This window comes from Haliaeetus albicilla, chromosome 11 (assembly GCF_947461875.1).
Source record: "Haliaeetus albicilla chromosome 11, bHalAlb1.1, whole genome shotgun sequence".
NCBI classification, from domain to species: Eukaryota; Metazoa; Chordata; class Aves; order Accipitriformes; family Accipitridae; genus Haliaeetus; species Haliaeetus albicilla.
Genome location: NC_091493.1, coordinates 21,232,305 through 21,244,394, shown reverse-complemented (window position 1 = coordinate 21,244,394; position 12,090 = coordinate 21,232,305). Strand labels below are relative to the sequence as shown.

At 44.4% G+C, this 12,090-nt stretch overlaps 1 protein-coding gene across 2 annotated transcripts in view; it reads left to right on the top strand.

Annotated features, from left to right (window-relative positions):
- Window positions 1-497: 497 nt before the first annotated feature.
- LOC104322770 (V-set and transmembrane domain-containing protein 4) overlaps window positions 498-12,090 on the top strand; it is a 95,073-nt gene continuing 83,480 nt past the window's right edge. Inside the window, exons 1-2 of one of the 2 annotated variants that reach the window (XM_069796555.1) lie at window positions 498-670; window positions 6,214-6,612. In XM_069796555.1, the coding sequence (XP_069652656.1) occupies window positions 616-670; window positions 6,214-6,612 (454 nt within the window). In that variant the 5' untranslated portion in view covers window positions 498-615. The remainder of the gene's footprint in view (window positions 671-6,213; window positions 6,613-12,090) is intronic. The other variant, XM_069796557.1, reaches the window with a different exon arrangement.

Below are 12,090 nucleotides of genomic sequence, written 5' to 3'. Positions count from 1 at the left end.
GCCTACAGAGGGGGAGAGAGCCGTTAACTAGACCTGCCTGAAAATGGTGGTCCAGTTCCAGTTAAGGAGTGGGACGAGGGCAACGGGCATGAGGCCCTGCACAACTTCAAACACCTCCAGGAAAGCAGAGAGGGTGCATAGGACAGCCCTCCCCCCCCACCACCCTGCCCCACAACCCCTAGCTGCCAGGCTGTCTCACCCGCTGGCAAAGAGGCTTTCTGTGCTCGGAGAGGGGAGCTTCCCGCTTCCCGTCTGCACAGATCTGTGTCCTTTGGGCAGGGCGGGTGTGCACAGCGGGGATCACAGAGACTACTGATGGAGCCGCCCTACCTAGCCCTACCGCCACCCCGCGGGCCCGAGCTCGGTGGGGAGAAAAAGAAAGGGAAAGAAGGCGAGAAAAAGAGGAGGAGAGTTGAACAGGGGGCAGGGCGGTGGGAAGAGCAGAGAAGTGGGGAGGGAAGGGAGAAAGCGGAAAAAAAAGGAGGAGAAAGGGGAGGAGATGAAAGGCGAGGGGAGAAGGGAGGACGGGGCGGGGAGGAGGCGAGAGGCCGGGGACGAGAGGAGGGACGCAGCTCGGCAGAGAGGGAAGGGACGGGACCCGGCGCCCCGCGGGCCATGCGCCTCCTGGCCGCGGCGCTGGCCGCCCTGCTGGCCGCGGCCCCGGCCCCAGGTAAGCGGCACCGCGGGCGCGCAGCAGCGGCCGGCGCCCAGCCCCGGCAGCCCCGTCCCGGCCGGAACGGGGCAGCCCCCCTCGACCGCCCGCGGGACCCCGGGCTCCGCCGCGGGCTGCCGCCCCCCCCTTCGCGCGGCGAAGCGGGGGCCGCCCCCCCCGCCTTCCCCCGCTCCCTCCCCGCCGTCGGCACCGGGGCCGGGGCTGGGCAGCGGCCCCCAGCCGCGGCAGCGCCCGGCCCTCGGGCACCAGGAGAGGGGGCCTAGCGAGAGGTTTAGGGGGGCCGCCGCCCGGGGAAGGCCGGCCGCCCCCGCCGCCCCGCTCCCCTGCAGCCGGGCGGGCCCACCCCCGCCGCCCCCCGCCCCGGGGTGGTCCCTCACCCCGCTCCGCCGCCGCCTCTCCGGGCCCCCGGCAGCAGCGTTGCTGCCGGGCGACCTGATCAGCAACGGTGTTTTTGAGAAAGAAACCCATTCCCGTGCAGAAGTTTATGGAAATGGGTCCTCCACCACCTTCTGCGCCAGGCGGGACAACGTTGAGCTGTGCCGTGGAACTGCAGGCAAAGCTGAGGCAAAGAAAGGGAGATTTGGCATTGTTTCTTCCACAGGTGCCTAGGTCCCGTAGGCATCCAGTGGAAACGGAACCCGCAGGTCACTTGTAAAAACCTCCTCCGTTCAAGACCCTTATGCCTCCAAAATCAAAGGTGCATCGTGTCCTAAAGCTGCAAAATGGACACAGAGTCCGGATCTGAACTTCAAGGTGCAGCGAGAGTTAGAGGGGTGGGGAAGCCCTGCTCATTCGAGGTTAATAAAGGGGTTGAATTTGAACCTTCACCTCAAAAGGGCAGGAGGTGGTGGAGGCAGAGGTTTGGTTCAAGTCCATTTCTAGTCAATGCAGAAGCTTTCTCCAAGAAGGAGCCTCTGACTTGTGAAACTTGCAGACAGATCCGTTCAACTGAAAACAGCTGGTTGCTTTTGGTGATCTTGCTAGCCAGCTCCTAATTATTTTCATTTAAACAAAGAGCTTTGCCTCTTCCTGGCTCATGTGCTCTTCTTACTTTGTAATTGTAGAGAAGTCAAAATAAAGCAGGCTTTGACAGCAACATTGTTTCACAGAACAAACTACAACACAGATAAAAGCCATCCCATATGCTTCTGGTCATGCAAATCTGAGATCAGAAGGTAACTACCCTGATGGCATGCTTCTCTAGTCCATTAGCTATCAGCAGGGGCTGAGCAAAGAGCTCAGCCCAGAAGGGTGGGTTGTAGATTCTCCCCGTCAGCGCCCATGGAGGAAGGAAAAGGGGCCTATATATAACACTAAACCTGGCTTGTGAGCAGTAGTGCACAGTAACAGCTCTACTCGAGAGTATCTCCACCAAAGTAGCTGGGGTTCTTCCACAAAAACACAGCCACGCTGAAACTGCTCACCAGACAGAAGGGCCCAGCAGTGACTGTGGGTCCTTTGCTACTGTTCCAGCACAGAGAGAGGGGGCAGCCCTGGCATAGACAGGTTTCTGGCTGCTAATATATATAGTATAATTTGTTACTTCTGACAGTGCCGTGAAAGTGTTTTGCTATGTAATATGGCAGACAACAAAGTCCAACCATAGCTAATACTTGGAATTGAACTGGTGTAAGCAGAAGTGGACTATTTTCAAAATAGGATTTTTCAAAACAGAGTTCAGTCAGCAGTAACCTTCCCTGACTTCCAACAGGCTAGTGAGACATGCAGGTGGAGGGTACCAAAGAAACCAACAGCTAAAACATCAGGATGGGGGCCACTAGGTGAGCTGGTTGCAAATAGGAGAGACGTGTTTGATGATTAGGCACATTGCAAAGGAAACCTCAAGTCTTTGACTCACTCTCCTCCCCTTTTCTATAAATAGTTTCCCTTTCCAAGCAGAAGCAAGACTAAAACCCTTGTGGTGAGCTCCACCTGAGCAGCTACATCATGCTATACTGGGAAAGTAGGAGAAGAAAAACAGTGATTCCTCGCTTGAAGCAGCAATCTGAAGGCCAGAAATTCAGTACTCTGTTGGCACACAAGCCTGGTCTCAAGTTGTGGAGGAGTCTCCTGTCTTGGCAAGGAGCCCATGACAAGGGTAAACCTCATGTTGGGGCTGATCCAGTGCCTGCTAAAGACAGGAGGAACACTTCCACTGGTGTCTGGGAGCCCTGAATGAGGCTTTTCGTTTCCACGTAAGAGTAAATGACCTCGTTCCTCCAAAATCCACCACTGATCCTGCTCCAATGGCAGTGGGAGGATACAGTCAAATGGACGCTGTTTTTCTGTTTTATATAAAACATCACCTGTCCCTGTTCAACATGAGATGAGATGACAGTAAAAGTATCAGGAAATTTCCAAAACTCTCCCCATTGCTGCACTTGTACAGTCGCACCAATAGGAGCCATAGAAGGAAGGTAAGGAGATGGGTTCCCACTGATCAGACAACATGAAGGATGCAAAATTTGGTATTTCCTTGTAAAAAGGCATGTGCCCAGAGGAAAAATAGAAGCCTTAGGTATAAAATACCAATGTTTGTATGAGTGTAAACAGCTAGAAGGGAATCAGAGACTCCACATACAATGCATCTTTATCTTCTTGCAGAGGCTTCCATCATCACCATATCTGAGTTCCTCTGTATTTTCTCTTGGGTACTTTTTGGCACTATGTTCTGCCTAGTTTTGAATTAAGCAATGATTCTTTTGCCTTTTATTTTGGGACTCTATTCCACAACTAATCCTAGCCAGCTTTTTCAAGCAAGTTCACATGTCAGGAAAATGACGTAATTGTTTTTCTTTACAGTTTTCATGACATGTTGATAATTTCAGTAGAAAAAGTTTGTTTTTCATTTACCCAAACTACATTTTTATAAATGATTTATTAAACACTTATAGCCTAAGTAATTCTGAGAACCCCAGAAAGTGTTGAAAGTCTTAAACTTATTCTTTATTTACTGAGTAGCACAACCTTCAAAATTTAGTCCTATTTTGGTGGCAGAGGCAACCATCTTCACATCTGCCTGCAAAGCACCAAGGTTAGGTAACTCCAGCAAGTAATAACTGAAGTTTCATGCCTGGAAAGCTTTTGGTAGTTATTCAACCTTGATTTTAAATTTCAACACCCTGTTCTACTTGTGTGCTTTTCACAATCCAAAATAATCTCTTGCTTTGGCACTTACACAAATTGCACACACAAACATCATGCACAGATAATTATATCAATAATCTAAGCCATGCTTAGCTGTAGTTTCTTAAAGAAATTAAAACCCAACCCTTTCTTTATACAACTTATTTTCTCCTTCATAAAGAACAAAAAATGTCTACTTGGAAAAAAATACACCATTCAGTAGACCGTTCTATTGAAATGACTGAAATAATTATTATACTATTCATTTTCAGAGGGTTCTTCTCAAACAGTTGCAATGGATTTACTTTATGTAAGGTGATACAATTCACCGCTCCATTTCATGGCTTCACTGGGGCCATAAAACCAGTGTCTCTGCCTCCAATACTCCTTCAGAAATAGAATGGAAATACTTTACTTGCTTATTTTGAAGATAAATATATGTTTGAGTTTCAGGAGCTGATGTCAGACACGAGTCTCTGCCAAAACACTCATCCCCTTTGTTAAAATGTTCCTAGCTGATGTGCTAGAAAAGTGTCCAGAAATGAAAAAATCATTCTCCCAGAGTTGCAATTCTCATTAGTATTTGAGTACACTATATTCACATAACAGGAAGCTTAATATTCACATTTTAGAGGACATGTCATGCTTTGCAGAGTGCATTGCAGGGAGTGTTGCTTACTGTTGAAATATGGTTCTCTCCCTAGTGGATGCCATCAGGCTGGTAGATTACACATTACAAGTCATTTAGGGAACACATTGCCACAATATACCATTGGTCAAAAATAGATCAGTCTCTGATATGACTAATAAGAACACTCTTAATGTAAATTAGGAAGGAAATAAAATGAGTGTTGATTCCCATGCCTCAGAAAATCAGTCCAGCGTAAATCAGTTAGGTCAGGAAAGAAAAATCTTCCTTTAATGAACAGCTATGGACTTCTTTCAACCTTCACATATACTGGCTGTGGTTAGAAGTAAAGCAGAGAGACAAACAACTGGTCTAAGCTAAGTTCATGATGAAGAACAGAAAAACAAGAGTCAGAAATGAATGGAATGATGGAATAATCATTTGTTCCAATATAATCTCATGTCATATTTCATCACGCAAGTAATGTCAGATTAATTTGAATTTGTAGTCAGAAGGACTAATCTGAGAGATTTAACCCAGGCTTGAGATGACCATTTGATTATGACAAGGAGAATATTACTTAAAACATAGGACATGGGGAACTGCAAAGTGAGGAGCTGGTTAGGGGCATATAGGGAGGTTAGTAGTCTTTCAGTGATTGTCTAGGGAACAGTATCATGTAAGGTTTGCACAAATGATGTCTAAAAGAAGTAGACAGAAGCATGCACATTGAAATTATGTGACCTTGTCAAGTTAGCACAAGATTGGGATAGCATGTAGGAAAAACCGAGGACCAAGTAACAAAAGTGAAGCAGAACTTAGTAAAGAAAAGTCACGTACTTGGGGATTAGTAATAATTTCTTTGATACACTAGGAACTGAACCACAAATGACAAAGAAGAGAAAACATCCAAGTATACTATGTAATTATAAACTGACATATAATCACATGTGAAAATACAATGAAAAAGGACAACATAATTCTGGGCATAGTATATCCCAGGCAAGGTATATCCCGGTCATCTGGGAAGCACCATGACTATTTCACAGAACGTTGGAGAGCTTCTTTCCAGACACAGTCTGTAATTCCAGTCAACCACATTAAAAAAAAATTAAAATAATTGCAATCAAACCCAAAATTTAAACTGGAACCAATGCAGAGAAGGGCTACTAAGGTGAATAGGGAAATGAAGACACTACTTTAGTAGAGGAGACTAACAGAGCTTGGTTTCTTTAGCTCAACAAAGCAAAGGCTGAGAGACCAGATAATTGTTTTCTATATGGAGTCAGGAAGGAAGCACTAGAGAAGAAAACACTATTTAAATTTAAAGTTGGCACAGGAACAAATGGGCATAAACTGGCCATTGAAACAATTTAGCCTGGAAATCCTAAGAAAGGATGCAAGTCATTGGAAGAGCATCTTGTGGAACAGCTTTCCAAAAGACATTCTTGGCTCTTGCTCCAAGCTAGTTTTAGATTAACACTTGTTCAGACTGACAAAAGATTATGTGATGTTGGGCCTATGACAGCAGCAAGGTGTCCACTTCAACCCTGTCTTATTAATTAACAATAGCAAGAATACTAGAGCAGGCTTGCTGAAGGAGGGCCTCATACCATCTTTAACATTCACAGAAAGACAGAAGATGTCAGGTTCTAAAAGCTCATTAAATTGCGGCACACTGAACAGATGCCATTGGTTTACCTGCTGTGGACTTGCGCGCTGGGACAGATTACAATGCTGTTGTGTCAGTGTGGAGGATTCTCACCATCTTTTCTTTCCTTTGCAGATGTTTGTGAGGCTTTAAATGTGACAGTCTCTCCGGGACCAACAGTGCAATACTCCGAGGGTGATAATGCTACCCTTTACTGCCACATTTCTCAAAAGAGAAAGACAGACAATTTGCTGGCTGTGCGGTGGGTCTTTGCTGCATCACCTAACCAGGAGTATCTAATGATCAAAATGACAAAGTTTGGGTCTGTCCAGTATTATGGAAATTATACTCATCATTTTCACAAGCAAAGACTTCATCTTCTTAAAGAGAAACATGGAACTATGTACAAATTTCTTATTCTAAGCCTCCAGCAAACAGATCAAGGATATTATATATGCAAAGTCCAGGAAATCGGCAAGCACAGGAATAAGTGGACAGCATGGTCAAATGGCACAGCAGCTACTGAAATAAGAGGTGAGAGGCTACTGATTTCTATCATTTTTCCTTGTCCCATGATCCTTTTTTTTCTTTTCTTGCAAGTTCATCCATAAGACATTTGAAGTTAGTTATTTTTAAGTGTTATCTCTGGATATGAGAAGAAAACTTAATACTCAACTTCTTTACTTACACATTACAATTTAAACATTATTCAGCCCACAATGAAATGTAAAAAAGTGAGAAGATTGGTGGATTTGTAGAAGGCAGTCTATTTCCTTTGCTTTTTACCAGAATAGCAGTAATTAAAACTCCTTTACATTTAGCTACAGGTCTGTGGTGGGTCAACCTTGGCTGGACACCAGGTTCCCAACAAGCTGCTCTATCACTCCCCTCCTCAGCAGGACAGGGTGAGGAGAAAATAAGATGGAAGAAAACCTCGTGGGTCAAGATAAATCCAGCTTAATAAAGCAAAAGCAAAGGCCGTGCATGGAAGCAAAGGAAAACAAAAGATTTATTCTCTACTTCCCATCAGCAGGCGATGTGCAGCCACTTCCCAGGAAGTAGGGCTTCAGTATGCATAGCAGTTGCTTCGGAAGACAAATGTCGTAATAACAAATGACATCCCTCCTTCTTTCTTTTTCTTAGCTTTTGTTGCTGCGCAGACATACTATAGTATGGAATATCCCTTTGGTCAGTTTGGATCAGCTGTCCTGGCTATGCCCCCTCCCACGATCTTGCCCACCCCCAGCCTACTGGTGACGGGGCAGTGTTGGAGAGACAGCCTTGGTGCTGTGCAAGCACTGCTCACCAGTAGCCAGAATACTGGTGTGTTATCAACACCTTTCTAGCTACCAATACAAAGCACAGCACTATGAGGGGCTGCTATGGGGAAAATTAACTCCATCTCAGCCAGACCTAATACAAGGTCTCTACAACTTTGCTAGTGTGAATAAACAAATACCATTATTATTTAAATACAAAGAGACAGAATCAGAGAGAAATTAACTTATTTTCTGAAGAACGTGCAGTGGGCGAACCTGAAATAGGAGCATTATATTTTAGATCTACATTTTGCCTCTGTCTTGGTGTTTTCATTGCTTTTAGTTCTAGATTTGCAGCAGTTGGTAATTAGCATTTCTAGTATCACTTCAGTACTTTTGTTTATACCACTTGTAGCCAGAAAGCAGAGCTAGAAAAGCAGTGACCAGCCTGCTGGTATTGAACTTCAGATAAAGAAATGACCAGCAACAAGTGAGGATTTTGAACCAAGTTGAAACCAAGCCTTCTCTTTGGGATGAGTCAGCTCAAATCTAACACCATGACACCCACACTTTCAGAGATGGGTGAAGCTGGATTTAGAGAACAGACTCCTTTGAAGAGGTCATTGAGCTCAGCAGTTGTGCTGTTAGCACTAGCTGGCAAACTAGCCCCCTGCTTGTGGCTTTATAAACAGAAAAGTTGATTTCCCACAGGGCAACTCTAAAGATAATGCCAAAAATCAAGGGTAACTGCTTGGTCCATGGGTCTGGAAATTCAAGCGGCTCATCCAGCAATCACAGAAAAACTTGTGGGAGGAAACTGCTTCATCAACTTTCTGCCATTCCTGTTCATGCTAAATTTATCATTGTGTTTAGACCCCAAAGGTTATTCCTGTAGCTGGGAAACCCTAATCCCATTTATCTACCTTATATTTTGGTGAAAATGGCCCTAGCTCTCCTCTGAAACCAATTTTGGTCTGAGGGAACTCCACAGACTACAGACCTTTTCAAGATGGATTTTAACATGCTTATGTAGTCTTAATCCAAAGCACATTCCCTCAACACCAGCTTAACTGGTGTCATTCAGGTTTCTGTATTACTTTTGGACTATAAACACACCAGGGAGAGAATGTGACAGTAAAAAGTAATCTTTTTGAGTGTATGATCTCCTGTGATGATAGCTCTCAGGTATCACAAGCTTTCACTTCAATCTATCAGAAGTTTGAGAACAAAGATGTGAAAAATACAGTATAACAAGAGTTAAAGAGCAGCTTCACATTGACCAGCAATGTTTAGATCTGCCTTGAGAAATGATGGCATTAACGTAATGTAATTAACTGATTATTACTAGCAATGACGAAAGACACTAACAATCCAAAGCTGAAGTTCTGTTTGGATTAGTAGCAAAGACCATGGATCAATTTTAAACAACAGCAAGAAAATCCTAGTCTATGCTATTTGGTCTTACTGGGCATGCAAAACTAGTCTGGAAAGCCTCTAAGACATTCATATGGGATTTCCTCTGCTTTTTGGTTGCAGTCAGAAGTGTAAATAATGACAGAGTAGAACCCAAGTCCAAACGGAAACCCCAAACCCTTACCTGTCTCCACCAGGGAAATGCCCACCCCTCCAACATCCAGACCCCAGCTTTGTACATCAGCCACCCTTCTTTTGCACAGAAGACCACAGAACCTGGACTTAAAGGAAAACTTCATCAAAGTTCATTGGACTCCTAAATAAAAATCACCAGAGCAATCAGTATCATGGGTCAGAAATGTAATCCTGCAGCCAAATGCCATCTGTAATCCATAACCTGGTATCCTAAAGAAACCAAAGCCTGCATGATCACACTATCAACTAGTCTGCACTCTTTTGAATCTATGGGCTGATTTTAATGAGATAACGGTCTTAAAGATATTAAGGTTGTACAAGTAATGTGAAATTGGCTGGGGGGAAGGGAGAGATCTGTACAAACTTCCTCACTGAAGGAAAGCTGTAAGAACAAAAAAAGTAAATACTGGTTTTGAGCTGCCATGTGCCCAGTGACCTTCCACATCGCAGTCAGTAATTGGGGCTCCTGGACATACCACAGGAGAAGAAGTCCAGTACTAAGGTTGTTGTGGAGAGGGGAGCCATTTGGGATGGAACACAGAATTCATTATCTTCACAGCTCAAAGAACAGTTTCTTGTTTGATTTTTGTTGCTGTTTTCACTCTTTTGTTTTTAAACAAGGAGGAGTGAAAACACTAGACCCAAACATCTCCTGAACTCAGCCATCTTAACCTCTGGAGGGCATTAAGTTTTACTAGCACTGACCCCATGTTGAGTGGCTGGAGCCAAGACACAGTGGTTAGTCTTGTAACCACACAGGGTTATGAAATGAAACTGTATTGCATGCATGATTTAGCCCTACAGACTTCAGGCATTAGCTTGCTTCATGCTCAGCAGTCTTTCTTCCCTGCTATTCCTGTGCTTGGCTAGGAACTGGCTTTCCTCCTTCTCTCCCTCTCTCTCCCTCCTTCACCCCTCTAGGTTTGGCTGAAAGCAGAGATTAAGCCACTGTAAAGAAGGAACTGGCAAGCAGGACTGATCATCCCAGCTGCCTCAGCCTCCCACATTTGGGAAGGGGCAAAGCTGGTGGCTTGTGTGGGGAAGGGAAGCCAAGGCTCTCGTCTCAGCCTACAGAGAACAAGTGGTTCAAACGCTCAAAATGGAAAGGAGGAGGAGAGGCTGAGAGTAACTACCAGGTGTTGTTACTTCCAACATCACCTCAAATGGATGGTCAGGGCTGAAGCTTGCAGGCCTACAAGCAAGGCTAGGAGGCCACCATACAATCCCAGAGTCTCCTAGAGGATAGACTACTCTTTTTTTTCCAGTGCTTTGGAGAAGATTTTCTGAGGATAACTTGAGGGAAAGGAGCTAGAGAGGGCCAGGTCTGGTGTCAAGAGACAGAGACAAGCAGTGAAGGAGGAGAATGCTGTTTCAGCTGGGGGTTTACACTATACTGACCCTTCCCCTCAGATCCTCTGCACCAGACCAGGTAGCTGTCTCCAAGTGTAGTACACTGAAAGATAGAATGGATAACAACTAATGTGTTTCTTGCATGAAGGACTTGCAAAATAGTCCAAACGCACGTACCCAAGCAGTGCAGAACAAGTAGCAGGCTTGGGGGGGGGGGGTGGTGGAGAAAAAAAAAGAGAGAAAATCAGATGGAGAATAATTTTTAGGATTTTCCTGCAATAATATCATTTCATAGGGCAGGTCAGCTGTTTAAAGAGTGTTTTCTCATTCACTGAATGATGGAATTTCTTAAACACCTCTAGTGAAACATAGGGATTTGTCAGGAGTGCTTGGAAAGGGAATGACATGTTCCAGGTAAATGGCAGCAGAAGAAAAAGCAATATAAAATATTGTCAGACCATCTGTCATACCCCTGCTCACAAAAAGCCACTCTGCATCTTTCATAGCTGCTCAGGCTATTGCTAACTGTAACACAGAAACCTCTTAGTGCTCTTCCTAGCTAAAGTGTGGGATTCAGATCAATTTAGTTGTTGCAAGAAGGGAAACTGTACCTTTTCTGTCCAGTCCTTAAATACTACTTTTTCACCTGATTTTTAGTATGATCTATGAAAACATAATTGGGGCGGGGCAGGGGGTTGACACTTATGACTTCATCTTTCTCACACTGTCTGGTCAGCTGTATTGCTTCTCTCTGCTTCAAACGTAACCCAAAGTGGAGCAGGAAACCTGAGACAAGGGAGGAAGGCAGGCCCACCTGCAGACTAAACACACTGACAATACGCACTGTGGGGATCTGAGGCAGACACCACCACCACCACCCTGGGCCCCCCAAAAGAGTATTGATTCTAATTTTAAATCCAGATTAAAGATCCTAAAAGACATCTGAAAAAGGACGTATCCTTAAATGCCATAGCAACCGTTTTACTGTTAAAAGCCTTTTTACTGGAAGCGAAGGACCACCTTAGCTAGCATCGGGTTAATGCACTGTGAGCGTACAGGACTTGCTACACATAGGAGGGAAGGCAACTCTTTTCAGAGTGGTGATAAAGTCTCCAGTTTCCCCAATGGTAACACTTGGGCTTTTCAAGGAAATTTTCTTCCAAACACATTTTGTATTTTATATTATGGTAGGTTACACTTTTTACTGCAAAGGGATTTACTTATGTTATGGTTAGATCCAGGATGTAACAAAACGAGCAATACAAATTGCCTGAAGCGTTTGGGTACTTAAATTATACCGCTTGTGCTTTATCAAATAAGGTAACAGTGTTCAGACACATCACAGTTGCTGTCTTGTCTAACATGTTGTTCCAGTTAATGTGTCTGCATTTATGCCCAAATTCAAAATAGTATCTTTATGCTAAAGTGCCAGGCAAATTTCTTACAACCGTGCACATCAAGTGGATGCAGAAATAGCATTTAGGTCCCTTTTTTGTTCATAAAGAAAGAGGAGGTCGCTGTGTAAGACACAAATTTCCACAGGGAATGGGAAAGGGTCATTCAGCTTCTTCAAAATCTGACTTGCTCTTGAAGCAGAAAAAACCTGGGACAGTTCAGTACATAGCCTTTGTCAGCCACCAAGCATAGCACTATTCAAAGCAAAAGACTTTATCAGATTACGGCTGGGTCTGTAGTATCTACTGCTATTGACTCATATTCAGATTTTGTTATTTGCTAGCAAGTTTGCAGGTGTGAATTTGTGTAGGCCATTCAGAAGTTGCAAATGCATTTTTCT